At 49.0% G+C, this 26,077-nt stretch overlaps 1 protein-coding gene across 2 annotated transcripts in view; it reads right to left on the reverse strand.

The window, feature by feature from the left end:
• The window catches only part of CRTC2 (CREB regulated transcription coactivator 2), a 39,218-nt gene extending 13,311 nt beyond the window's left edge, over positions 1-25,907 (reverse strand). The window contains exons 1-8 of one of the 2 annotated variants that reach the window (XM_053368689.1): positions 25,568-25,907; positions 13,705-13,806; positions 9,785-9,903; positions 9,485-9,544; positions 5,739-5,807; positions 2,017-2,120; positions 1,641-1,670; positions 176-258 (exon numbers count right to left, since the gene is read on the reverse strand). In XM_053368689.1, the coding sequence (XP_053224664.1) occupies positions 176-258; positions 1,641-1,670; positions 2,017-2,120; positions 5,739-5,807; positions 9,485-9,544; positions 9,785-9,903; positions 13,705-13,806; positions 25,568-25,810 (810 nt within the window). In that variant the 5' untranslated portion in view covers positions 25,811-25,907. The remainder of the gene's footprint in view (positions 1-175; positions 259-1,640; positions 1,671-2,016; positions 2,121-5,738; positions 5,808-9,484; positions 9,545-9,784; positions 9,904-13,704; positions 13,807-25,567) is intronic. The other variant, XM_053368690.1, reaches the window with a different exon arrangement.
• Between the last annotated feature and the right edge of the window lie 170 nt (positions 25,908-26,077).

Raw genomic sequence — 26,077 nt, forward strand, 5'->3', positions numbered from 1 at the left:
GAGAGAGGAAAAGAGGAAGGTGGAGTCAACTGAAAATCAGCATACAGATATGGGGAACTTATTGGCCACATGGGGTTCCACTGCCTATGTGATCAAGGAATGCCAAATCATACAAAACAAGTGTCTGGGGGCTGCAGCCTTTGTCGGAATCTCAAACTGCGCACAATTCACCTACTTTTTTGGTGTCCCAGGGCTTCAGCAACTGCTTGCCGTCGTCCAGGAGACTCTCCTCAATGGAAGGCACATGGAAAGGAAACACTGGAAGAGAGGAATACCACAGAATCGTAGAATTGGAAGGATCACCATGAGGATCACCTAGCCCCAGGGTTCCCCAAACTTGGGTCTCCAGCTGTTTTGGGACTACAACTCCCATCATCCCTGACCACTGGTCCTGCTAGCTAGGGATGATGGGAATTGTAGTCCAAAAACAGTCCGCGACCCAGTTTTGGGAAACCCTGATCCAGTCCAATCCCCTGCAAATGCCGGAATCTTTCACCCAACATGGGGAAGAAACCCAGGGTCCTGAGGTTTAGAGTCTCATGCTCTACCGACTTGAGCTATCCCCTGGGGTCAGGTGGAGACAGGACAGCTGGTCAGGCCAGTTGTGGCTCCTCCCCTTCAGGGGGCGGAGCCTGGGGAAGCCACGCCCCTGTGGTGTTGAGAGGCAAGGCTGCAGGGAACTGCCGCTTCCCCAGATGGGTCCACACCATGTCTCCCAGCATGCCCTGATCGAGCACACAGACCACCAGAGCATGATGGGATATGTAGTCTCAATGTCAGGAAACGGTCAGTTGAGAGGGCGGGGAACTGTGTTGATTCTAAGGAAGCGCTGATGCTCTTTTTTTTGGCAAGGGCACCCAAGTCGCCTTCAATACTTCCACAGTGGCTGCCCCACTGTTGCGTGTGGTTTTATTTCATAATTTCATGCATTTATATCCCGCCTTTTTCTCCACGGAGCTCAGGGTGGTGTTTGTGGTTCTGAACCCACCTGTCCTCACTTGATCACTACAAAAACCCAGAATATACAACAGGAAAGACAGAAAGTCTAGTGTGTTGGTATGTATATGATTTGGGGGGGGATTTGTTTTTGTTTTTCCTCTTTATTCTTTCTTTTTTTGTTTCATTTTCTTTCTAGGTATATAAAATTTGTATATAATTTATGTATATGTGTTGGAAATTATATTATAGTAAGTCCTGTAATGTAATATGACAACGTTTACCAATGTAATATAAGAATGTTAACAAATAAATAAAATGCAAATTCAGAATAATAATAATAATAATCACCACAAAAACCCTGTGAGGTAGCTGAGGCCGAGAGACAGCAATTGGCCCGAGGTAGCCCTGCAAGCTTTGTGGATTTGAACTACGGTCTCTTCCGGGTCATAGTCTTAACCGCTACGCCATTGCTGACTCGCCAGTCAACCTGGGAGTTTTCAGTGCCCTTGCTTGTGGGGGGCGGATAGACAAACCCTTTTCCTAAGCACCATGGGAACAGACAACCCAGCGCCCCAAACGTATAGGCCAGCCTTGCTGGCAAGGGACTCCCCCTTCTTGGAATAGCATTATAGGGCCTAAGAAATTCACCAGGCAAGGAAAGTGGGGGGGGGGGAGGAGAGAAGCAAGGAGACAGTGGTTACCTTTGCTATCCATGTCGTTATCCAAGTAACCTGAGGGCGGGAGGGAGAAAGGGGGCGCAGAATAAGATCGGTGTCAAGTTGAATCAGACTTTCAGCACCCTGAACAAACTAACAGCTCCCAGAATCCTTTGGGGGAAGCCATGACTGTTCAAAGGGGGCAGCATGGTGCTTTAAATGTATAGTGGGAATAGAGCCAAATTTCCCTGGCTAGTCTGCTGATCAGCACATTAAAAAATAAAATAAAAATCAAGGAGATTGGATGGCACAAAATTGGGGATGTCCAAAGTCATTGCCATCCTTTCCTCTGACCCATCCACCCCTTGATGGGAGGGAAGAGGCGACCCCCCCCACCCGGCAGAGGAAAAGGGCCACTCACCGCTCTTGCGATTTGGAGGGGGGGCGCCCTGGGAGGGCCCCAGGTACGTGTCCTGCGGATTGGGGTTCATCACGCTCGTGTGCAGGGCGGAATCAGAATTTGTTCTGCTTTGCAAGGGCAGAGGGGAGAATTAAGGGGGGGGAGACAAACATTAGAATGCATAATAATAATAATAATAATAATAATAATAATAATAATAATAAATACTCCACCCATCTGGCTATGTTTCCCCAGCCACTCTGGGTGGCTCCCAACAGAATATTAAAAACACAGTAAGATATCAAACATTTAAAACTTCCCTAAACAGGGCTGCCTTCAGATGTCTTCTAAAAGTCAAGACAGTTGTTTATTTCCTTGACATCTGATGGGAGGGCGTTACACAAGGCGGGCACCACTACTGAAATGGCCCTCTGCCTGGTTCCCTGTACCTTCACTTCTCGCAGGGAGGGAACTGCCAGAAGGCCTTCGGAGCTGGACCTCAGTGGGGGTGGAGACTCTCCTTTAGGTATACTGGGCTGAGGCCGTTTAGGGCTTTAAAGGTCAGTACCAAAACTTTGAATTGTGCTCGGAAACGTACTGGGAGCCGGTGTAGGTCTTTTAAGGACCGGTGTAAATGGGATAGGATTAAGAACAGCACAGAGGGAAAGAAGGAAAGCCAAAGTTTAAAAAGAAATGTACAACAAATTTGAAATCTGTAATTCATAGGTCAAGATTTGGAGGTTCAATAAAAATTTGACACGTGAAGTCTTTAGAATTGCCAAAGCTGGAACAACAATGCAGGAGGTTGCTGTGGAAACAAGGGGGCAGGTGGGGAATGCCTGATATTCTTAGCACACAGGCAAGCTAGATAAGCTCATAGCTGTTCCTTCCCCAACACAGACCAAACCACTCCTTCAAATTTGACCCACAACCACACACCACCAGGGGGAGTCTGCTAACAACTCTCAGCACACATAGCAAACTGTTTCCCCAGGATTCCTTGCGAGGGAAGCCATGACTTGTCAAAGTGGTGTCATCGGGTTTTAAAAATGTATAGTAGTGGGAAGGGGTATTATAATTATTGTTACTGGGTTATGCATTTTGTGGTTTTATGCTGCAAACCGTCCTGTGACCTTTGGAAGAAGGGTGGCATTTAAGTAAGTAAATGTGCAGGTATGATATTTCTGAAATTTTGATTTACTTTGACTTTACTGAATGGTATTAGTTGTTTTGATGAATTTGCTGCTGTTTGCTTAATTTATATGCTACTGTGTTTGCCATTTTTGCTGCTTTATAATGCAACCGTGCTGGTCGTGAGCCACTTCGGGCTCGACATTTTGTCGCTGCAAAAGTGGAATATAACTATTAAATCAAATCCAATCAAAAGCTGCAGCTGCACGCACGTAATTCTTCTCCCTGTAGCTCCTGTGCAAAACTGTGATCTATACTGGGGTCTCTGTGGGGTGGGGAGGGCACCCTGTTTTGCAGGAGGGGCTGGATCTGTCTGCGGCGGGGCCAGTTCTTCTCCATGTCCTATCCTGTTGTTGTTGTTGTTTAGTCGTTTAGTCGTGTCCGACGCTTCGTGACCCCCTGGACCAGAGCACGCCAGGCACTCCTGTCTGCCACTGCCTCCCGCAATTTGGTCAAACTCATGTTCGTAGCTTCAAGAATACTATCCAACCATCTCGTCCTCTGTCGTCCCCTTCTCCTTGTGCCCTCCATCTTTCCCAACATCAGGGTCTTTTCCAGGGAGTCTTCTCTTCTCATGAGGTGGCCAAAGTATTGGAGCCTCAGCTTCACGATCTGTCCCTCCAGTGAGCACCCAGGGCTGATTTCCTTCAGAATGGAGAGGTTTGATCTTCTTGCAGTCCATGGGACTCTCAAGAGTCTCCTCCAGCACCAGAATTCAAAAGCATCAATTCTTCGGCAATCAGCCTTCCTTATGGTCCAGCTCTCACTTCCATACATCACTACTGGGAAAACCATAGCTTTAACTATACGGACCTTTGTTGGCAAGGTGATGTCTCTGCTTTTTAAGATGCTGTCTACGTTTGTTCTCCCAAGAAGCAGGCGTCTTTTAATTTTGTGACTGCTGTCACCATCTGCAGTGATCATGATCATCCTATGTGCTGCTTTTTCGAGGGATTTCCGTCTTCCGTGCTCCTCATTAGCGCCCAGATCGGAGGCAAAGATGCGGTGGGAGACCCAGGGCAGTGGGGATGGGAGAGAAGGAAGAGTCTCTGCCAATTAAGAAAGCACCCAGAGACCCAGACAAGGCACAGCCTGTCCGTCGGCTGGCAGGGGGAGAAAACGTGGGCAGAGGAAGAACAGCCGCTGCCTTGCCAGGCTCCCCGCTTCCAAAAGCTTCCCAGAGTTTTCTAACTGTGCTTTTGGGACCCGGGGCTGGGAGAAGGGCGAGGGAGGGAGGGACGTCACGGGGGAAGAATCCGTGTCGCTCCCTGGGGGAAAACAACGGGGGCATTGTTTGCCGAGCCCAGCAGAGATGCGTGCAACCAGCCGGAAGCCATCCCTTGTCTACTGAAGCAAAAATGGGACTTCTTTTTTTTATATAGAGGGGGCAGCAGCAAAAGATGGTTCTTCTGGGCCAGGGTCTCTCATGCAAATGGGGAACATGAGAGGGGTGGCGAGGTAAAATAAAATCTATCCCTGTGAGATAAGGGGTGTGTGTAGGCAGGAAAATCCTGGCACCCGGAAAAAAAAAGGTTTGTTTCAAAATAAAAACTGGGAATCTTGCACTAACCTCCCTGGTGAATTTTTTAAAAAAAAGATGCAGAAAATGAAATAAAAAGTCAGGGTAATAAATGGATAGCTTACGTTTTTTGTAACGCAAATATGAAAATACTTTAAAGCTTTGCAAAGAGTAAGGCTTAAATGGTTTGATTCATTATTATTCCTATTGCTATTATCATTACCTGCCCTACACCATTAAAACACAACGTTGAAAAAAGCAATTTGCAATCACAAAAACGAGTCCTAAAAATATACACCTCAAGGGTCAAAAGCCAGGGCAAAGAGGTGTGTCTTCTGCAACATCTGGAAGCTGAATAATGAAGGTGTCCAGTGCACCTCTGCCGGCAGGGAGTTCCACAGCTCAGGGGCCACCACAGAGTAGGCCCTTCTCCTAGGCCCCCGCCACCCTGAGCTATTGAGGGCAGAGAAACGCTAACAGCAGCACCCCACCCCCCGCCAAACTCAGAACCTGAGGGGGTCTGTAGGGAAGGAGGTGGCCTTTCAAGAATTTGGGACCTGTCATTTAGGACTTCAAACGGTAACGTGGGCATCTTGAATTGGATCAGGAAACAAACTGGCAACAGGTGCAGCTGCTTTAAAATGGCCGGTCGCTGCATATTGGACGGGTTGAAGTTTTGGAGCTGCCTTCGAGGGCAGCCCCACGTAGAGCACATTGCAACAATACAATCTCGACGTTACCGAAGCACAGAATACCTTGGCCAAGGCATCTCTCGAAAGCATCTTTAGGAACAAAAAGTGAACGGCGAGAGGTGTTGCGGGCTTGCACATTTCTTCCCTGCCTTAAGACTAACTTTCTTCAATGACTAACGGCAGCAGAAGATACCATAACAAATTTGCTTTCCAAGCCCCCCTATAAGAGATGATACCGCCTTTGCTTCTGTACTCAAGACCACATACTTGCAACCCAGTTAGCAAGAACCTTGCGCAGATTAAAAGGGGGAAGGAAATACAGAATCGAAAAAGTGGCTCACCTGTTGAGTGCTGCCGGCAGCCTAAACAAGTGTCCTTTCTCCATCGGAAAGTTCCCCCAGGGCATTGTCCTTCAAAATGGGGTGGGGGAAAAGCAAGTGGATTACTTCTAGGGGACTAGAAACTTGGCAGGGGGAAGTAAACAGAGGGAAAGGAAAATCGGTCTTAGGGCCCCCTATTCCCCTCCCAGAGCTACAATTCCCAGAGCGGTTCAGCGATCAATCTCTCTTCAGAGGGAATTCTGGGAATTGTCACTCTGGGAACTAACAATTACTGGTGACAGTTCCCACAATTCCTTGAGGGGAGCCATGACTGTTTGAAGAAAGATCATAGCGCTTTCTGCGGAAGGCTATCCCCAAAATTCCTCTCCTTCGCTCTAATTACCCATAATGCTCTTGAATAGAAAAACATGCCAGGGAGTCCTCTCTGGTCGTCCAAAATGGGGGTCCCTTGGCATCGTTAATACCCAAACGTACTTTCTGTTTCACAACAGAACCAAAACGATGGCCAGAAACAATTACAATGTGAAAAACTTTATGGAATAATTCAAAACATCAAAACTAACAAACTGAAGTCTCTGAAAGTCCTTAAATGAATCACGGTGCCAGACTTTACCCAGCGGAGAGCAGGCTGTGAAGCTTTGTATAATCAGCAAATATCCAATTCTGATGCCCAACTCTGAACTCTGCTGAACAGTGTTTACAGATAACAACTACTGTTGCGTTGAATTCTTCATCAGCCAATTAGTTCAACACTCGTAAGTAGAAAGATATATAATTTCTTCATTAACCAATCTTTTTTTGAAAAGATATAATATACAATATATAATAGGGACGCGGGTGGTGCTGTGGGTTAAACCACAAAGCCTAGGATTTGCTGATCAGAGGTTTGGCGGTTCGAATCCCTGTGACGGGGTGAGCTCCCGTTGCTCTGCCCCAGCTCCTGCCAACCTAGCAGTTCGAAAGCACGTCAAAGTGCAAGTAGATAAATAGGTACCACTCTGGCAGGAAGGTAAACGGTGTTTCCGTGCGCTGCTCTGGTTTGCCAGAAGCGGCTTAGTCATGCTGGCCACATGACCCGGAAGCTGTACGCCGGCTCCCTCGGCCAGTAAAGCGAGATGAGCACCATAACCCCAGAGTCGGCCATGACTGGACCTAATGGTCAGGGGCCCATTTACCTTTTTACTCTCAGCAGAATATGGCTGTATTCACCCCAAACATTGAAAGTGCTTTGATACTGCTTCAAGCAGTCACGGCCTCCCGCAAAGAGTTCTGGGAGCTGTAGTTTGTTCAGGGTGCTGAGACTTGTTAGGAAACCCCATTCCCCTTCCAGAGCTACATTCCCAGAGTTACCTGGGAAGAGGGAATGGTTGTTTAACCAATATGGGGATTGTAGCTCTGGGAGAGGAACAGGGGTCTCCTAACAGCACCTTGAACAAACTACAGCTCCCAGAATTCTTCACTGTTTAAAGCGGTGCCATAGTGCTTTAAATGTCTGGTGCGAATGTAGCCTTTGTTGGACAGGATCCCAAACCATCACAAGTTCAGCTAACTATAGCAGGCTTGTTTCCAACCTGCAGAAATGTATTTATATTTTAAAGAAAGGGAACATTCCCCAAAAACGTTCCCTCCTTGCGGTCTGAAGTGGTGCAGATCGTTCTTTTCTCGCCTCAGAATTTCTCTGCCTCGTTCTGCTGCCTCGGTAGAATGGGGCCCTTTTTTTTGCCTAAGACAGGAAGGGACTTTCAAAATCTCTTTCCTCCTCTAATGTTGTCCCTGTAGCAGGAGGCTGTGTCAAATGTCATACAGCTCTCTGAGAAAGCTTCACTTGGGAGAGCGCCTCCTCCCCAGTCCTTCACTGCCTCTTGAACCTCTGAGCATGTTCTGGCAACGTGGATGGGAGACAGGCTGCCTCCAAGTGAAACTGAAAGACTACTGGTCATGTTTGGTAATACATTTCATCTACAGTGGTACCTCGGGTTACATACACTTCAGGTTACACACTCTGCTAACCCAGAAATAATGCTTCAGGTTAAGAACTTTGCTTCAGGATAAGAACAGAAATCAGGCTCCGGCGGCACGGCAGCAGGGGGAGGCCCCATTAGCTAAAGTGGTGCTTCAGGTTAAGAACAATTTCAGGTTAAGAACGGACCTCCGGAACGAATTAAGTACTTAACCCGAGGTACCACTGTATTAAAAACACATGCATGCATGCATCTCCCAGTTTTCCTGGGGTGGGGGTGGAAGGGGGCAGTTTCCCCTGCTGTTCTGTTGGGTAATTAAACAAACCCCTGTGTTGCAAAATATGAGTCAGCAATATCAAAAGCAACACGATGGCCAGAAACAATTACAATGTGAAAAACTTTATAGAATAATTCAAAACATCAAAACTAACAAACTGAGGTCTCTGAAAGTCCTTAAATGAATCACTGTGCCAGACTTTACTCTGGAACAGTGACTACATAATCGCATGAGCACCGTTCCAGAGTATTTTTCATTCTCATGTATGTTATATAAAGGTAAAGGGACCCCTGACCATGAGGTAAACGCCGTTTACCTTCCCACCGGAGCAGTACCTATTTATCTACTTGCACTTCGTGCTTTCGAACTGCTAGGTTGGCAGTAGCAGGGACCGAGCAACGGGAGCTCACCCCGTCACGGGGATTCGAACCGCTGACCTTCTGATCGGCAAGCCCTAGGCTCTGTGGTTTAACCCACAGCACCACCCACGTCCCATGAAATTAATGGGCCTAAGTTACACATGACCATTAATTTCAGCAAATCTACTGCGAGTAGGCCTAACATTGGACACCACCCTTTTTAGCAGGGGAGATCAAACAGAATGGTACCCTCACACCTGCCATCTCTAGCAGGTCAAGCTGAGCAGGAGAGTGACTTGCGCAGGGGGACCCAATGAGCTTTGAGAACTGACCCCGAGTCTCCCTGCCAACAGTGCCAACTGCTACACCAAGAGTGGAGGAACCAAGTGGCCTTCCAGAGGTTTCTAGACTACAGCTCCCAGCATGCCTGATCCTTGGCGATGCTGGCTGAAGATCATGGGCACTGGAGTCCAATAACATCTGGCTCCCCATCCCTGCATTTAATGTGTGATCCCTGACTGTTTGGGGCATCCGCTAGGAAGGAGCTTGTTTGCCATGTTGGCTGCGGGGGATGACGGGAGCCGAGAGTCTGACAACACCCACAGTGCACATCGCTTTGGCTACTTCCCTCTACCCGCCCATAGATATTAGCTGTGCCTCTCCTCTTCCATGCAAAAAGATGCTTAAGGGAGCTTAAGGCCAGGAGTTATGGACTGCAACCTTTCTGGGGGTTGTAAATTACAGCTCCAATCATCCTTGCCCACCAACCATGCAGACTGGGACCAACAGGGACTGGAAGAAGAGTTTGGATTTGAAATCCCACTTTATCACTACACTAAGGAGTCTCAAAGCGGCTAACGTTCTCCTTTCCCTTCCTCCCCCACAACAAACACTCTGTGAGGTGAGTGGGGCGGAGAGACTTCAGAGAAGTGTGACTGGCCCATGGTCACCCAGCAGCTGCATGTGGAGGAGCGGAGACGCAAACCCGGTTCCCCAGATTACGAATCTACCACTCTTAACCACTACACCACACTGGCTCTCATGGAGTCCGACAGCATCTGGCCAAGAAGAAAAGGCAAAGAGATGGAGGTTTTCACAGTGGGGGGGGGGGGACTTCAGACCTCACTCAAGAGACGGCACGAGCTTTACCTCCTCCAGCTGGGTTCAGCCGGTGGCGAAACGTAGGCAGGGCTGTAGGGGGAGCTGTCGATGTGAGCAGGAGGTTAAGGAAGATGTCGGCTCAGAGATTTGATGGGGAGGGAGTTTGCCACCATTAGCACAAGACTCCACAGATGGAGCGGTGCAGTGGTTTCTAATTTTTTTTTGGTTCGATTTCCGTTAATGCTCTATAATCCCCAGCGCGGAGATGAATCAAAGCGGGGAAAGTTGTGGGTGGGGAGGGGAGGGGACACCTGCGGTGCAGGAGAAGACGCGGGAGGCCAAAAGGATATCTGACGCATGTAGCGGCGGAGCGGAGACATCATCCTCCGGGGATCCCGTTGCACCCGTTCCACCAAACCGTGGTGCCGCGTGCCGCGGGCAGAGTCCAGTGGCGAATGGAGGGGACCCTGGACGGAAACAAGAAGGGAGTGGGTGGAAGCAGAATTAAAGGAAAATAATAATAATAATAATAATAATAATAATAATAATAATAATAATAAATGTTATTTATACCCCGCCCTCCCCAGCCAAGACCGGGCTCAGGGTGGCTAACACCAGGTATAAAACAATTGATTAAAATACAACTTAAAAACAAGATTAAAGTACAACATTAAAATGCAGCCTCATTTCAGCAGAAACTCAAATCAAAAACTTTTTGGGGGGATGAAAACATCAAATCTTCACCAAGGCCAACTATCCAGACAGGTCCTACGTGGGACAGAAAAAAAGCCAGGGAAGTCCCCAAATAGGAGTTCCATAACAGAAGGAGAAAGGAAAAAGGAAAGAGGGAGAGGGGATCAAGTTGATTCCAAGCCAAAGGCAAGGCGGAACAACTCTGTCTTGCAGGCTCTATGGAAAGAAATCAGATCCTGCAGGGCCCTGGTCTCATGAGGCAGAGCGTTCCACCAGACCGGAGCCAGTGTTGAAAAGGCCCTGGCTCTGGTTGAGGCTAATCTAACTTCCTTAGGAGAAGTCATAAGAGAAGCCTGGCTGCTAGATCCCACCGAGTCCAGCGACCTGTCCTCACGGTGGCTGACCAGACGCCTGTGGAGAACAAGACCTGAGCATGGCAGCAACTCTTCCCCTCCTGTGGCTTCCAGCAGTTGAGATTCAGAAGTATTGCTTTCTCCAGCAGCAGAGGCAGAGAACAGCTACCGTGGCTAGCAGCCATAGACAGCTCTCTTTCTCCCCTCCGTGAATTTGTCCAATCCTCTTTAAAGGCACCCAAAGGGTTTCAGAGGGACACAGGTGGCGCTGTGGGTTAAACCACAGAGCCTTGGACTTGCCGATCAGAAGGTCGGTGGTTCGAATCCCCGCAACGGGGTGAGCTCCCATTGCTCGGTCCCTGCTCCTGCCAACCTAGCAGTTCGAAAGCACGTCAAAGTGCAAGTAGATAAATAGGTACCGCTCCGACGGGAAGGTAAACGGCGTTTTCGTGCGCTGCTCTGGTTCGCCAGAAGCGGCTTAGTCATGCTGGCCACATGACCCGGAAGCTGTCTGCGGACAAACACCGGCTCCCTCGGCCAATAAAGCGAGACGAGCGCTGCAACCCCAGAGTCGATCACGACAGGACCTAATCGTCAGGGGTCCCTTTACCTTTTTAAGGGGTTTCAGAATCAGGATCTCCAGAGGAGAAATGGGGAAACACAGGTATGGTGCACTGCATTATAGGAGCAAATTCCTAGGGGCCAAGGGGTCTTTGCCCCCCCCCCAAAAAAATTGACGGAGGTTGTAATTTAAATAGTGCGCATGCGCTGCATCGTGTGATTGATTATGTGGGACTTACCTGTCCCCCAATATTTTATTCAAGTTGGCACTCCTGCATTGCATTACTTCAAAAGCAGGCATTCAAATAAGAGGCCACTTTTATCTATCTATATATAAGCATGGTATAATTTTGTGACGTTTGTTAATATACAGAAACGTGGATGGTCTCCATCTCAAGCTTTTAAGCAGATTTGGATTATTTGATTCCTAACCATGTTCAAGCCTCCTTTATAGCGTTCTCAATTTTCTTACCCCTGAAACGGGGGGCGGGGGGGGGGGAATGGGAAAGGGGTGGGTGTTGTGTTTTTTAATGATTCAGATGTTTGTCTGATGCACTTATATGAGTAGATCCCTAAACGAAAATACTATTTTTAACACTTGATTGGAAGCCGCCCAGAGTGGCTGGGGAAACTCAGCCAGATGGGCGGGGTATAAATAATAAATTATTATTATTATTATTATTATTATTATTATTATTATTACTACTACTACTACTACTACTACTACTACTACTCAACATGTGCTTGCCCGGAAAGCTGACTTCAATCCACATTCTATCTGTTGTAATTAGGTTTCGTTTTCCTTTTACGTATACTAAAAAAGGGTATTTTATCTTTCCGTATGTTAAAAATCAATTAAAAACGTGTTCTAAAAATGGTGCCCGGATTTAGGCTCTGCTCTTAGTGCCATCGAGAAGAGAGAAAAAGGATAGACATAAACGGTTGGGGCTACGTGGAAATGGGCCGTGGAGACAGAGGACCTTGCCTTCCATGCAGGGTTCAATCCCTGAGTTCTCCAGGTAGGGTTGGGAATCAGAAGAGGCTCCCTCCCTGAAACCCTGCAGGGCTGATGCCGGTTGGTGGAGACAATACAGTGGTACCTCGGGTTAAGAACTTAAATTCGTTCCGGAGGTCCGTTCTTAACCTGAAACTGTTCTTAACCTGAAGCACCACTTTAGCTAATGGGGCCTCCTGCTGCCGCTGCGCCGCCGGAGCACGATTTCTGTTCTCATCCTGAAGCAAAGTTCTTAACCCAAGGTACTATTTCCGGGTTAGGGGAGTCTGTAACCTGAAGCATCTGTAACCCGAGGTACCACTGTACTGAGTTAGATGGTCTGTCTTAATATAAAGGCAAGTCCCTACGTTCCAGTTCTTAGAGGTTTTGATCGGCACTGTAAGGTGTAAGATCACTAAATGGCCCCAACCCCCATAGTTATAATTCATGGGTTGCCATCTCATTTTATTTTGCTCTTAATCTGATTTTAAGCTGTATTTTAATTGTTTGTTTGACTTTTATGTTTTTAACATATTATATATTTTGATGTTAGCCACCCTGAGCCCGGTCCTGGCCAGGGAGGGTGGGGTATAAATCAAATTATTACCATTATTATTATTATTATTATTATTATTATTATTATTATTACTACAGTGGTACAGATGCTTCAGGTTACAGACACTTCAGGTTACAGACTCCGCTAACCCAGAAATAGTACCTTAGGGTTAAGAACTTCGCTTCAGGATAAGAAAAGAAATCACGCGGCAGCAGCGGGAGGCCCCATTAGCTAAAGTGGTGCTTCAGGTTAAGAACAGTTTCGGGTTAAGAACGGACCTCCGGAACGAATTAAGTTCGTAACTAGAGGTACCACTGTATTATTATTGGCAGATGCTCAGTCATACACCCCTGCCCATTCTAATAGCATCTCTCATTTAACACCCCTGTTTTCTGGAGCATAGAGCGTCCTCCTAGACAGAGGGGAAAGGTAAGTGAGAATAATACCATACCACACACAGGCAACGGTGGGTGGCCCAACCCTTCGCGAGGGACTGATCAGGGGAAAACCCCACACACCCACACAACTAGGCACAAGCCAACCCTCCTTCCGATTTACGATGTTTATCAGCCTGCTCTTAGAGGGCTGGTATGTCAAAAATTAAATGCCAGCGCCTCGGAATTTCAGATATTTCCCAACCCCCACCCACCTCAGTCCTGATCCAAAGAAAGAGACCGTTCCCTATAGCCAGGAGGGTGGGGAAAATCACGCTCACATGCAGACTCCTATAGATAGGTCGGAAAGGAGATTTTACAACTACAGGGTTAATCAACACTCCTCCTTTACTACCGCCTCCCACACTTCTGCTGGGGGCACCATAGAAAAATCAGATCCACTTCACAGCAGGGTTGTGTACTGCAACTGTCTGAGTCACTAATTCAACAGGTCCAGCTCAGAGATGGGGAAAACATCACCTGTTAGGTTTCCAATTGGCCCCCTGGCTATTCAAGACCACAGAAGAGCTTTCAGGGGGGCAGACAGTTGAACCCAATTCTGCCCTCATTTATCTAAGGCTCAGACACATTGTGGAAAGAGAACCAAATTTGAGAAAGAAGCCTCAGCCAGAGGAAAAGCAGCCCAGGACCTTTGCAAGGCCTGCATCCCCAGTTACCTGAAACTCAGAGGTGCCGCTCCCAATCTGGTTGACGTTGGGTAAAGAGCCGCCATAGTACGGGCCTCGACTATGCGCCAAACGCAGCTTCTGGGCCTGGAGCTAAATCGGCGATTCAAGCAAAAAGAAAAAAAGCCATTTCAGTGCCAGAACATTTATTTATTCCTATTCAGCAAGGTTTATATACCACTTAATCAATAAACAGATAGATAGACAGATATAATGGATACACATTACGCACATAGGAAGATAGAGATCGGAGCGCTCTATGTAAAACATTCACGTGTTTCAATCTGCTTTTCGCTTATCGGCGATCTTAATTTTTTTAAAAAATGTTTTAAACAGCTATGTTTAACTACTGTCTTTATGAAGTGTTTAACTACCATCTTTACTTATAGTTTTATTCTTTTTGTAAACCACTTTTAGGGTTTTCTTTTTAAACAATTAACCAGCATAAAATTTTATAAGCTAAATAAAAATAAATGAATTTCAAATGGGTGATAAAAATGAACTTCATAAAGACAGTAGATGCCGCAACTTCCCCGGAGAAGTAAATCCCTCCCTGCACTAGAACCAGGCTTTGGGAGCCTCGTCTAAGCCGCCATCACCCCTCAATAACACACACACATAAGAATCTAGGAAGAAACCTATTGGAAGAGACCAAGGGCCCATTGAGTCCAACATCCTGTTCTCCCAGTGGCTCTGCAATACAAACACGGTAAAATGTGGGCAGCCAGGGCAATAGTTTAAGCATGCAGTTGTTCCGATCCCTTCCTTAAAGCCCTCTAATCTTGCAACTGCAATCTTGTTGTGGTGCGTTGAGGTCACCCCACAACCTTCGCTCTGCAAATTCTAGTAATGGGGGCGGTGGGAGAGAAATCTCTCCAATTTCCCTTCGGGTAGCTGAGCCAAGAGTCAAGTAAGTTCCATGGTGGTGGGTGTGTTGAAACCACTTGTTGGAAACCCCAAGTGGGGAGAGTTGCCCTTGTGCCCGGGTCCTGCTTGTGACATCCCCGCCGGGATATGGTGTCTGGCTACTGTAGGAACCAGTGTTCCGAATTTCCCAGTAGTCAGGTGTGCTTTGTGACTGGGAATGGTCCACTTGCAACCAATTTGAAATGTCTTGCTGCAGGTACTGCGATCGACATCTGCACCACCTGGCTGTGTACTGCAGCGCAAGACTAAAATTGCTGCCGTGCAAGCAAAATTGCTGCCGTGCAAGTCAGCTGGCTGACGACTCAAGAGTAAAATTGCCACCCCGTGCTGTGCGAGAGAGTAAGATAAGTACGTACAGTGGACGCTCGGGTTGCGAACGTGATCCACATGGGATGCACGTTCACAACCCGCAGCGTTCGCAACCCGTGTCTGCGCACGTGCAGGTTGCGATTTGGTGCTTCTGTGTATGCGCAAAGCGCGATTTAGTGATTCTGTGCATGTGCGGCCGCTGAAACCTGAAGCAACCTGTTCCGGTACTTCCGGGTTTTGGCAGTCCGCAACCCGAAAAGACACAACCTGAAGCGACTGTAACCTGAGGTATGACTGTACTGTAATTTCGGCTACCACAGATTCATTCCTTGGCTAATAGCTTATATATCTGAGTTTCTAACACTGGTAAGAACAGGATGCTGGACTAGACGGGCCGTTGGGTCTGATCCAGCAGGCCCTTCTTATGCGGCCTTCCACACCTCTCTCTCTGGCCCTCAGGACTCTCCTCAGGCCACACCCCTCATCACCAGTCCTGCTTCGCACTCGCCTTGAGTTTGGCCTGGCTGGGATGTGTCCTAGAACTCAGACCATGTCTCTCACTGGCATGAAGGCATAGAGGGAGGGGTGTGCAAGAAACTAGACTATTATCATCAACATGGCTGCCCACTTTTGCCTCTGGTCCTGCTTACCACTCAGCCAATACAGTGGTACCTCGGGTTACAGACACTTCAGGTTACAGACTCCGCTAACCCAGAAATAGTACCTCGGGTTAAGAACTTTGCTTCAGGATGAGAACAGAAATCGTGCTCTGGCGGCGCAGCAGCAGCAGGAGGCCCCATTAGCTAAAGTGGTGCTTCAGGTTAAGAACAGTTTCAGGTTAAGAACGGACCTCTGGAACGAATTAAGTACTTAACCCGAGGTACCACTGTATATGGAGGACACAGATTTTATAAGATAGCAGAGGGAGCCTTCTGAGAGCATGGAGTGACTGGTTCCTGCCTGTTCCCCTCCCTCTCCAAACTTATCATGTTGACCATCTAACCGTCCCCTCCACATTTCCCAACTTTCACCATCACATTCCATCACCCAGACAGCCCAGAGTGCTTGCAGGACGGTCTACAGAAAGTTGATCCTATGCAAAGGCGCCCTCAATCTGCATAATTTAGATTAAGCACAAAGTTTGATTTTGTGGTTGTGGGGGAGGAAAAGGAACATCAGAAGGACCCACAGATCTTTTACCACTCATAGGGCAAGCCATGGTATAAATCTCAGGCAGTAACAAAGAAAGGAATGGAATCCATTGGAAGAAAGAAAGAAAGAAAGAAAGAAAGAAAGAAAGAAAGAAAGAAGAAGGAAGGAAGGAAGGAAGGAAGGAAGGAAGGAAGGAAGGAAGGAATGGAATCCATTGGAAGAAAGGTGATTTAACTGGTGCTCTGATTTATTATTACTCGCCATGCAGAGCTCTTCAAGAGGCTTCCAAGTTCTTAAAAAGCCCTCCAGATGTTGCTGGACTACAACTCCCAGCAGCCAGCATGGCCCAACAGCCAGGGATGCTGGGAGTTGTAGTGCAGTCACGTCCGGAGGGAGGGCCAGGGTTTTCCCCACGCCTGGCATAAAGCCACACTGAAAGATCGGGGGGTATGCGAGAGAAGCCATGAAGTAAACGACATGGCAGACGCAATAATAAAAGGTCAGCAGCAAACACATGCCGTCGACAGCCAGCAAAATGATCACTAATCAAAATGCCTGGAAGAAAAGAGATATTTCTGCCTGGGGCTGAAATAAGTCTTAACGATGGTGCCCCAGTGAACCTCACTGGGAAGAGTGGGCCAAAACTGAACAGCCCCCTCCCACCCTTGTTGCTACTCTCCAAACCTCCCTCTCGTTAAAAGAAAATGGGCTGGACAATATAATGGGATGAAAGAGGGGCAGCTAGTAGCTCAATGGAACCTGAATGCCCAGGAGCAGTATACCTGAGAGTGAGCAGATGGCAGAGACACGGCACACAGGGGCTCGCCAGTACTTTCAGGCTAAGCTAGATGAACCCTTGTTCCGACTCAGTATTTCATTTATTATTGAATAATCAAGTTGGAAGGAGTCCTGGCTGAAGGTCATTCATTCTAACCCGCCACCAATGCAGGGAACCTGCTGTTGCAACATTCCTACTGTCTCGGTCCTGAAGGAGCGTCTCCACCCCCATCGTTCAGCCCAGACACTGAGGTCCAGCGCCGAGGGCCTTCTGGAGGTTCCCTCATTGCGAGAAGTGAAGTTACAGGGAACCAGGCAGAGGGCCTTCTCGGTGGTGGCACCCGCCATGTAGAACGCCCTCCCATCAGATGTGAAGGAAATAAGCAGCTATCTTATCTTTAAAAAGACATCTGAAGGCAGCACTGTTTAGGGAAGTTTTTAATATTTAAATCTGTATTGTTTTTAATACTCGATTGGGAGCAGCCCAGAGTGGCTGGGGAAACTCAGCCAGATGGGCAAGGTATAAATAAAAAATTATTATTATTATTATCATCATCATCATCATCATCATTATTATTATTATTATTATTATTATTATCAGAAGGTGGGACCTCCTCCACACATTGTGGGGACTGCAGCTCCCAACAGCCTCCAGTCACATGGGCAAGGATAGAATAATTGAACTGTAGAGTTGGAAGGACCATGAGGGTCATCTAGTCCCACCCCCTGCAATGCAGGAATCTTTTGCCCAATGTGGGGCTCGAACCCACAAGCCTGAGATTACGAGTCTCACGCTCTATCAACTGAGCCAGCCCATATACGACCAGGGTGACCTGATGCTTTGGGCTATGATTCCTGACAGCCTTCACCAGCACTTGCTTCTCCCGCTGCCAGAACCTGAAACAGAGACTCCTAATTGGCCCACTGTAGTCATATATGGAATGGGACGCGGGTGGTGCTGTGGGTTAAACCACAGAGCCTAGGACTTGCCGTTCAGAAGGTCGGCGGTTCGAATCCCCGCAATGGGGTGAGCTCCCGTTGCTCGGTCCCTGCTCCTGCCAACCTAGCAGTTTGAAAGCACGTCAAAAGTACAAGTAGATAAATAGGTACCGCTCCGGCAGGAAGGTAAACGGCGTTTCCGTGCGCTGCTCTGGTTCGCCAGAAGCGGCTTAGTCATGCTGGCCACATGACCCGGAAGCTGTACGCCGGCTCCCTCGGCCAATAAAGTGAGATGAGTGCCGCAACTCCAGAGTCGATCACGACTGGACCTAATGGTCAGGGGTCCCTTTACCTTAGTCATATATGGGGAGCTGGCACACCTCAAGTTATCCTGGATCCAGGCAATATTGGGCTTTAAAGCAACATCAGGAATTTGTGGCTTTCCTTGTCTGGCTGGACTACAGCTCCTATCAGCACCGACCAGTGGTCTGGCTGGCTGGGGCTGATGGAAGCTGGACTTTAGCAGCAGCTGTAGGTCCACACCTCCGCTTTAAAGCTAAAAAGCAGCGCTTTAAAATGAGCCACCTGTAACTAGGCCCACTTTGTCGCTATTGATGTTATGCAGGTGACATTTAGGATCGCCTTCGACTTGTGCAAGAACAGAAAGAATCTCCCGTTTCCTATCCTGGAGTTTTTCTCAGCACGTATGAAGGTACCCTCTAGAGGACAGGTGCTGGGGAGGCCCGTGCCAGCCAGAATCGCACCCTCCAACCAGGAAGCCTTGCTTCAAATCTGCAGGCTCAGCTAAAGCGGGGAAGGAACCCCACACTGTCCACAAAGGGAAATGGAATGTATAAACACAGGAAGTTGTCCAAAGCCAGATCAGATCTTTGGTCGGTGTAGATCTTGGTTCTCAAACTTAATCCGTTCCTGGAGTGCGTTTGACACCTGAAATGGTTTGAAAACCACCAAGGCGCGGCTTCCGATTGGCTGCAGGAGTTTCCTGCACTCAATTGGAAGCCGCAGAAGCAGTGTCAGACGTTCGGCTTCCAAAAAACATTTTCAAACCGGAACACTCACTTTCGGGTTTGTGGCCTTCGGTAGCTGATTTGTTCGGGAACCAAGGTACCACTGTATTGTCTACGCAAAGGGCAAGGGACCTCAGTCCCAGGGACAGGATGCGGCCTTCCAGGCTTCTCTCTCCAGCCCTCAAGACTTTCCCTACAGTGTCTCCTCCCCTTGCCACACACCCTCTCCACAAGCCACGCCCCTCTCCACAAGCCACGCCCCTCCACCACACAGGCCTTCGACCAGTGGATTTGCACTGCAGTGACGCCTCTTCTTTGCCTGGCTGGAGGATTCTGTTATGGCGGCTGCAACCTTGGTTTAAGGAGCCACTTGGCCCCTGGCTTCTGTATCTTGAGTTTCTAACACTGCCCCAGCATCTCCAGATAGGAAAGACTCCTGCCTGAAACCGTGGTCTATCGCTGCCAGGCAGTGTTGGCAAAAGGAAGGAGAACCTGAGATCTTCCAGGTTGGAGCAGCCAACTGCCATTATTCCCTGCTAGCATGGCCAATGATCAGGGATGCTGACAGTGGGGGTTTTAGTCCAGCAACGTTTAGGTGCATCTCTAGATAGCAAGATGGAGCAATGCTCTGAGTCAATACAAAGCAGCTCTTTGGATCACACTATACTGTATATCAATGGGATGCGGGTGGCGCTGGGGGTTTAAACCACAGAGCCTAGGGCTTGCCGATCTGAAGGTTGGCAGTTTGAATCCCCGCAACAGGGTGAGCTCCCGTTGCTCGGTCCCTGCTCCTGCCAACCTAGCAGTTCGAAAGCATGCCCGTGCAAGTAGATAAATAGGTACCACTCCAGCGGGAAGGTAAACGGGGTTTCCGTGCGCTGCTCTGGTTCGCCAGAAGCGGCTTAGTCATGCTGGCCACATGACCCAGAAGCTGTACGCCGGCTCCCTTGGCCAATAAAGCGAGATGAGCGCCGCAACCCCAAGTCGGCCACGACTGGACCTAATGGTCAGGGGTCACTTTACCTTTACCTATATATCCCACGAAGCAGGTCCAGGTTAGCGCTTAAGAGCCTGTGCTTATGTGTTCGAAGTTCTCTGCACGTCACGGTGCAACATTTAACTGGCTCGTAAATCCACCTCTCACCCAACAAGAGGGAGGCAAATCTGAACTAGCTAACTGGCATCTGGCCTGTTTTGCCGCAGGGTGGGTTGCTTTGGGAGCCCTGAGGATGGATGTCTGCTTCGTTTTATCTACCTAGGGGATCCTGCGTATCACAAGCCTTTCTGGAAGGACTGGTTTGAGGGAAAACACCTGAGCACGTCCCCTCGAGGTATAGAATTTGCAGCCTAACCAACCTGCCGGCCTGCCGTAGGGTGAAAATTAACCAGCCGTTTCTTGCGCAAACAGGGGAGCGCATCAACACCGCCCCGACGCAGTGAGGTGACGTCACCCCCCTTTTCGAATCGGGGCGTGCGGCAGCAGACACAGGAGTTGGATTCCACGGAAGGGAGATTTCGTGTTCTATGCAAAAACAAAAACTAGACCTCGTGACTGCACAGAGATATCTAAAGGGATGGTAAGGAGCAAAAGCGGAAAGAGGTCTTAAGATTCCCAGCTATCCACAACCTTCTTAAGTGAATACGCCAAGTTTTAGGCAAAAGAGAGCAAAGGGCTGGGTAAATATTGCCAGCTTCAAGTTTCTAGGCATTGAGGGTTTCGTTGGTTCAAGTACAAAAAGGACCCATGATCAAGGCAGGCTTCTAAACCGTACCTTGCTTGGTCACCTGGGATGAATACACAGCCATGGGAGGAGAACTTTCATAACCTTGGGAGATAGCTGGGCTTCTCCATCCCCTACTTCAGGCCACTGATTTGACACCAGCGACCAGCATGTTAACAGGTGGACCAGTCAGTGTCGTTCCAGGCTACTAACTTCCGCAGATATATTTGCAAGTCTAGTTCAGGAAGGCTGAAACTATGGATTAGACCAATTTATGGTTAGCAGGCCTATCGATGGCTGCTAGCCAGGATAACTGTGCTCTGCCTCCACAGCAATGCTTTTGAATACCAGTTGCTGGAAACCCAGGAGGGTAGAGGGGTCTTGTGCTCAAATCCTGGCTCTGGGCTTCCCATCAGGGCATCTGGTTGGCCTCTGAGAGAATGCCGGATGACGGACCAGCAGACCCTCTCCTTATGTTCTTATTCATTCTCAACAACTTTGCTTCGGGGCATTTTAAGCATGGAAGCCTTCAAAAAAATGTTTCCTTTTTGTGGATTGCTAGGCATGCAAAAAGGTCCGAGATGATGAAAGGGGAGGAGCAGCTGTTGATATCTCAAAGACCTTGGCAGAAGCCAATAGACGTCTGCTGTTAGGGGAAAGGACATCTCTTCCATCTCAAAGTTTACTGATTCACCTCCCTTCTCCATAACACATGCACACTTCATGGAATTGTAGAGTTGGAAGGGACCCAAAGGGTAATCTAGTCCAACTTCCTGCAATGTCTCAACTAAAGCATCTATCACAGACGGCCATCCCACCTCTGCTTAAAAACCTCCAAGGAAGGAGAGCCTTCTGAGGGAGTCCATTCAACTGTCAAACAGCTCTTACTGTTCATCAGAAAGTGCTTCCTGGTGTTTAGCTGGAATCTCCTTTCTTGTAACTTGAAGCCATTGGTTTGGGTGCTACCCTCCGGAGTGGAAGAAAATAAGCTTTCTCCATCTTCCATGTGGCAGCCCTTGAGATATTTGAAGATGGCTATCATATCTCCTCTTTACCAGACTAAACATACCCAATTCCCTCAACCGTTCCTCATAAGACTTGGTTTCCAGACCCTTGATCCACCTCTGCACATGTTCCAGCTTGTCAATCACACCATTTCCATTCACACAAATGTGGTTCGGCAGAAGTCAAACCAACTTCGCATATATGTGGGATGTCATTATGAAAAAGAGTGGGCTGAATCCAATTAATTTCCACTCAGGGAAAATCAACTGAAATCAATGGAGCAAAGTTAGTTATGTCTGTTCATGTCTTAATTTCAATGGCCTTATTCTGAGCAGATGTAATGCTGGATACAACCCTATGTAAATTATAACAAGCTCCTACACAATGGAGAAAAACAATCCATCTAAATTAATTCTCAGGTGTCTGGACAGCTCAGGCAGGCCTCCCAAAGAGTTTTCCATTTCTCCCTCTGACCTGTTCAGTGATGTTCTCAGTGGATCCTCCAATCTAGGGGCCAAACGCTGGGAAGTCACCCCAAGTTGACAGGATGAAGAACACTGGGAATTGTAGTTTGCTAAGGGTGCCAAGAGTCATTAGGAGACACTCCCCATTTCCCTCCTAGAGCTACAATTCCCACCATTCCCTGGGAACAGGGATTGATTGTTGACCCATTTTGGACATTATAGCTCTTGAGGAGAACTGGGGCTGGGGTGTCTCCTAACAACTCTCAGAATTCTTGATAAACTACAGCTCCCAGGATCCTTTGCGGGAAGCCATGGCTGTTTAAAGTGGTATCGTAGTGTCTTAAATGTATGGTGCAGGTGTGGCCTTCCAGTCTTGATCTAACATGGCAAAGCCTTCGCTGGAAACAGAGAAGCACTTCCTGAGTGCCACTCTCAAGTCCCCAAATCTGTACAGATCCTAGGGTGCGTAATACACAGTCCAGGTGGACTCTGGGCACAGAAATCCACCAGGGCTCCAGCCTGACCCAACCTTGGCAAGTGATACCAACTCAACTCGCCAAGACAGCCACATCCAATGTGCCCCTCCACCCCCGCTGAGGCCAGGCCGCTGTTTTTGCGTTTTCTCATCCTTTGCCCAATCTAATTTTAACCATCTCCGGGGAGCAGACTTTCCCCCTCTTTCCCGTGGGAGATTGTTCCAGATCTGCGGAATGAAAAGAAGAGGGGGGGGGACCTGCCCAACATTTTGCCTCGAGCACTGCAGAAGCCAGAGAGAAGACAACGACTTTATCAGCATACTCCCCAAGCATCGTTCAAAGCAAAACTTAAAAAAAAAAAGCCAATAGTCGAAATAATGTTTCCTAGTTGGTTATGTATCTCCAGATGTTCACCACATTTCAAGGCCCTAATCACAATCAGGGAGAGAATCATGCAGGGACATAAAAGAATGAACCAACGACCTCAGCAAGTCTTTCAGGACAGCCTCATTCCTCCCTGGAAACCCAAAAAACAATGGTAGGAGAATAGTCAAGCAAGACGATTTCTGTTAGAGAGGGGGTGGAAGAACCTGCCGCCCTGATATTGCTGGACTACAACTCCCATCAGTCCTGTCTGTCGGCCATACTGGGTGGGGCTGATGAGGCAGTATCCAGAAGACCAGAGAGCCAATGTATAAGAGCCACTTTTGGCTTGTTCAGCTTAGGATATTCAGTTGTTAAAAGACTGAGGACGGGAGAGATTTCTGAGTAACCCAGAGATACTGGCATCAAGTCCCCTTTCTGCCAGCGAGGCCTGAAGCTTGTTCTCACTATGCTGCTTAGGTCTGACAACCTCATCCCTCCGTGAATGGCAATTCATGGTTAATACACCTGTGCACACTTTATATCTCTCTGCCCATGTTAGATAGACCAGTTTGCCCTATCCAAGGGAAGGGACATCTGCTTTGCAGGTTCAATCTCTGGCATCTCCAGGTAAGACTGGGAGAGAACTCTGCTTGAAATCCTGGGCAGCTGCTACCAGGCAGGGTAGTCAACACTAAGCAAGATTTATCAATGGTCTGATTCAGTAGATGGCAGCTTCCTATGTTCCAGTCTGTGGGGAAGATTTACACTGATGCTCATCAAAATCTGTAGCTGATTTCAGCAGTTAAGCATTCTATACTGTAAAACACAGTGGTGTCCCCATCAAGCCCACCTCCCCTATTACAGTACATCCCTCCCCCAGATTCCTCCTCTATGGAGTGCTCTATGCCATTACCCAATCAGGCCAAACTCTCCCTATTCTCTACTTCTCCCTTGCTTTTCCTTATGTGAGTGTTTCAGTGACCACCCCCCTTCCCTAAACAGTTCTAACACTGATCTTGGAGGAAATGGGAACCCTCAGTCCTGAGAATGCTACTCTTCCACAAGTCCCCTACACTGCAGTAGCCCACTAATGATGCCCACCTCAAATACACAAGGCCATACCCCTAGATAAGGTCCCTCCATGACCTGATTCATTCACAGCCAACTCTCAAGCCATTGCTCTCCTACAGACAGTTCCACCCTCATTTACATCCTAAGCCAGCCATTCCCAAACATTTCATCCCAGCAGACCACTTAAAAATGGCTCAGGGTCTCAGCAGACCACTTAATGGTTTTCCTGCCTGTTGTGGCAATTGTAATCTGCTATGCTGGATGATTCCTTAATAGTATTTCTTATGAATTTTATCGAATTGCAATTTGAATTCCACAGAACTCCATCGATTGGGCAATGAACTGGAGAACTCCACAGAATTCAAATTGTAATGCAAGAGAATATACTATAAGAAATATAGTGTGTAACCTTCCTGGGGGTGGGTGGGTTGCATGCCGTTGGTGGACCTGAGGCAAGGAGTTTTGTGCAGGGGTTAGACTAGGACTTGGGAGACCAGGGTTTGAATACCTACTTGGCCATGAAGCTCACTGTGTCATTTTGGGCCTGTCACTGCCTCTCAGCCTAACCTAGCTCACAGGGTTATTGTGGAGGAAGAGACCCACATATTTATCTTTTAAAAAGGTAAAGAGGACCCCTGACCATTAGGTCCAGTCGTGACCGACTCTGGGGTTGCGGTGCTCATCTCGCTTTATTGGCCGAGGGAGCCGGCGTACAGCTCCGGGTCATGTGGCCAGCATGACTAAGCCGCTTCTGGCGAACCAGAGCAGCGCACGGAAACACCGTTTATCTTCCCGCAGGAATGGTACCTATTTATCTACTTGTACTGGTGTGCTTTCAAACTGCTAGGTTGGCAGGAGCAGGGACCGAGCAACGGGAGCTCACCCCGTCGCGGGAATTCGAACCGCCGACCTTCTGATCGGCAAGTCCTAGGCTCTGTGGTTTAACCCATAGCGCCACCCGCGTCCCTCTCATTTATCTATTAGAAAATTGATAAATAAGACAGCACCCAAAACAGTGTGTCCGCCAATTCACATCCTTACATCCGCCACCATCTTCCCTAAGGCGCTCCCATGACCTCTCTCAGCACCCCCTCCCCTTATGACCCCCCATGACCCCAAGACAAGCCCCCCCACTACCTCTCCCTTTCACCCATTTAAGCACTTAAGACTCAACATCTCTTCCTCCAAGAGACCCAACGTCATCACCACCACCTTATCTCACACGCCCATCTTCAACTGAGGATGCCCCCCATGACCTCACACCCGCCTAGTCCAATCCACGCCATCCAACTCTGCCATTGGATCCCCACCACCCGGGTTCCCCCCTCCGCACCCATCCTTAACTGATGCTGCACCCCAGGACCTCAACCAATCCACGCCCTCCCCTTCCCAAGTCGGCGCCCCGTCATTGGCTCTCTTCCCACCCCGTGCTCCCCCCCAAGACCGGATGTCGCTACCCCCGTATATGTACCCCTCACCGGAAGTCGGTTCCCCCATTCCTCCGCAGCGCCACCTCAGGGACGGACCGGCCGAGGGGCAGGCGGGCGGCGAGGCGGCCTTTCACCCTCACCGTCCCCGTCCCCCGTCCCGTTCTCCCTCCTCCTCCTCATCCTCCTTACCCGTGTGGTGCCCAGCTCCATCATCACCTCCTCGAAGGCCGCCGTCTCCTCGGCCTGCCGCTGCTTCTGCAGCGCGATCTTCTCGCTGAACTTGCGGGGGTTGGACGCCGCGGCGGCGGCTGCCGCGGCCGACGCAGCCACGACGCCCCCCGCGGCCGCAGCGCCGCCCGACGACGACGAGGAGGAGCCCGGTCCGGCTCCCGCAGCCGCCGCCGCCGCGGCCCCGGAGCCCGCCGCCGCCATCTTGGTCCGCCGCCGCCGCCTCCTCCTCCTCACAACCCTCCCTGGCCCGTGAGAGGAGCGGCGGGGCCGCGGCCTTCCCTCCCTCTGTGAGCTCGGCCGCGGGGCACGACGGGAAAGCGAGTTTGTTTACTTGCCTCGCCGACATGGGGCGCGCGCGGGCGAGGAAAGGCGGCGAGACTACGGCTCCCGGCGCGCCCCGCGCATGCAATGAGAGGGGTGAGAACGCTCCGCCGCAAGGGACGACGGGAGGTGGAGTCCTCTCGTCCA

Source organism: Podarcis raffonei, chromosome 16 (genome assembly GCF_027172205.1).
Source record: "Podarcis raffonei isolate rPodRaf1 chromosome 16, rPodRaf1.pri, whole genome shotgun sequence".
Taxonomy (NCBI): domain Eukaryota; kingdom Metazoa; phylum Chordata; class Lepidosauria; order Squamata; family Lacertidae; genus Podarcis; species Podarcis raffonei.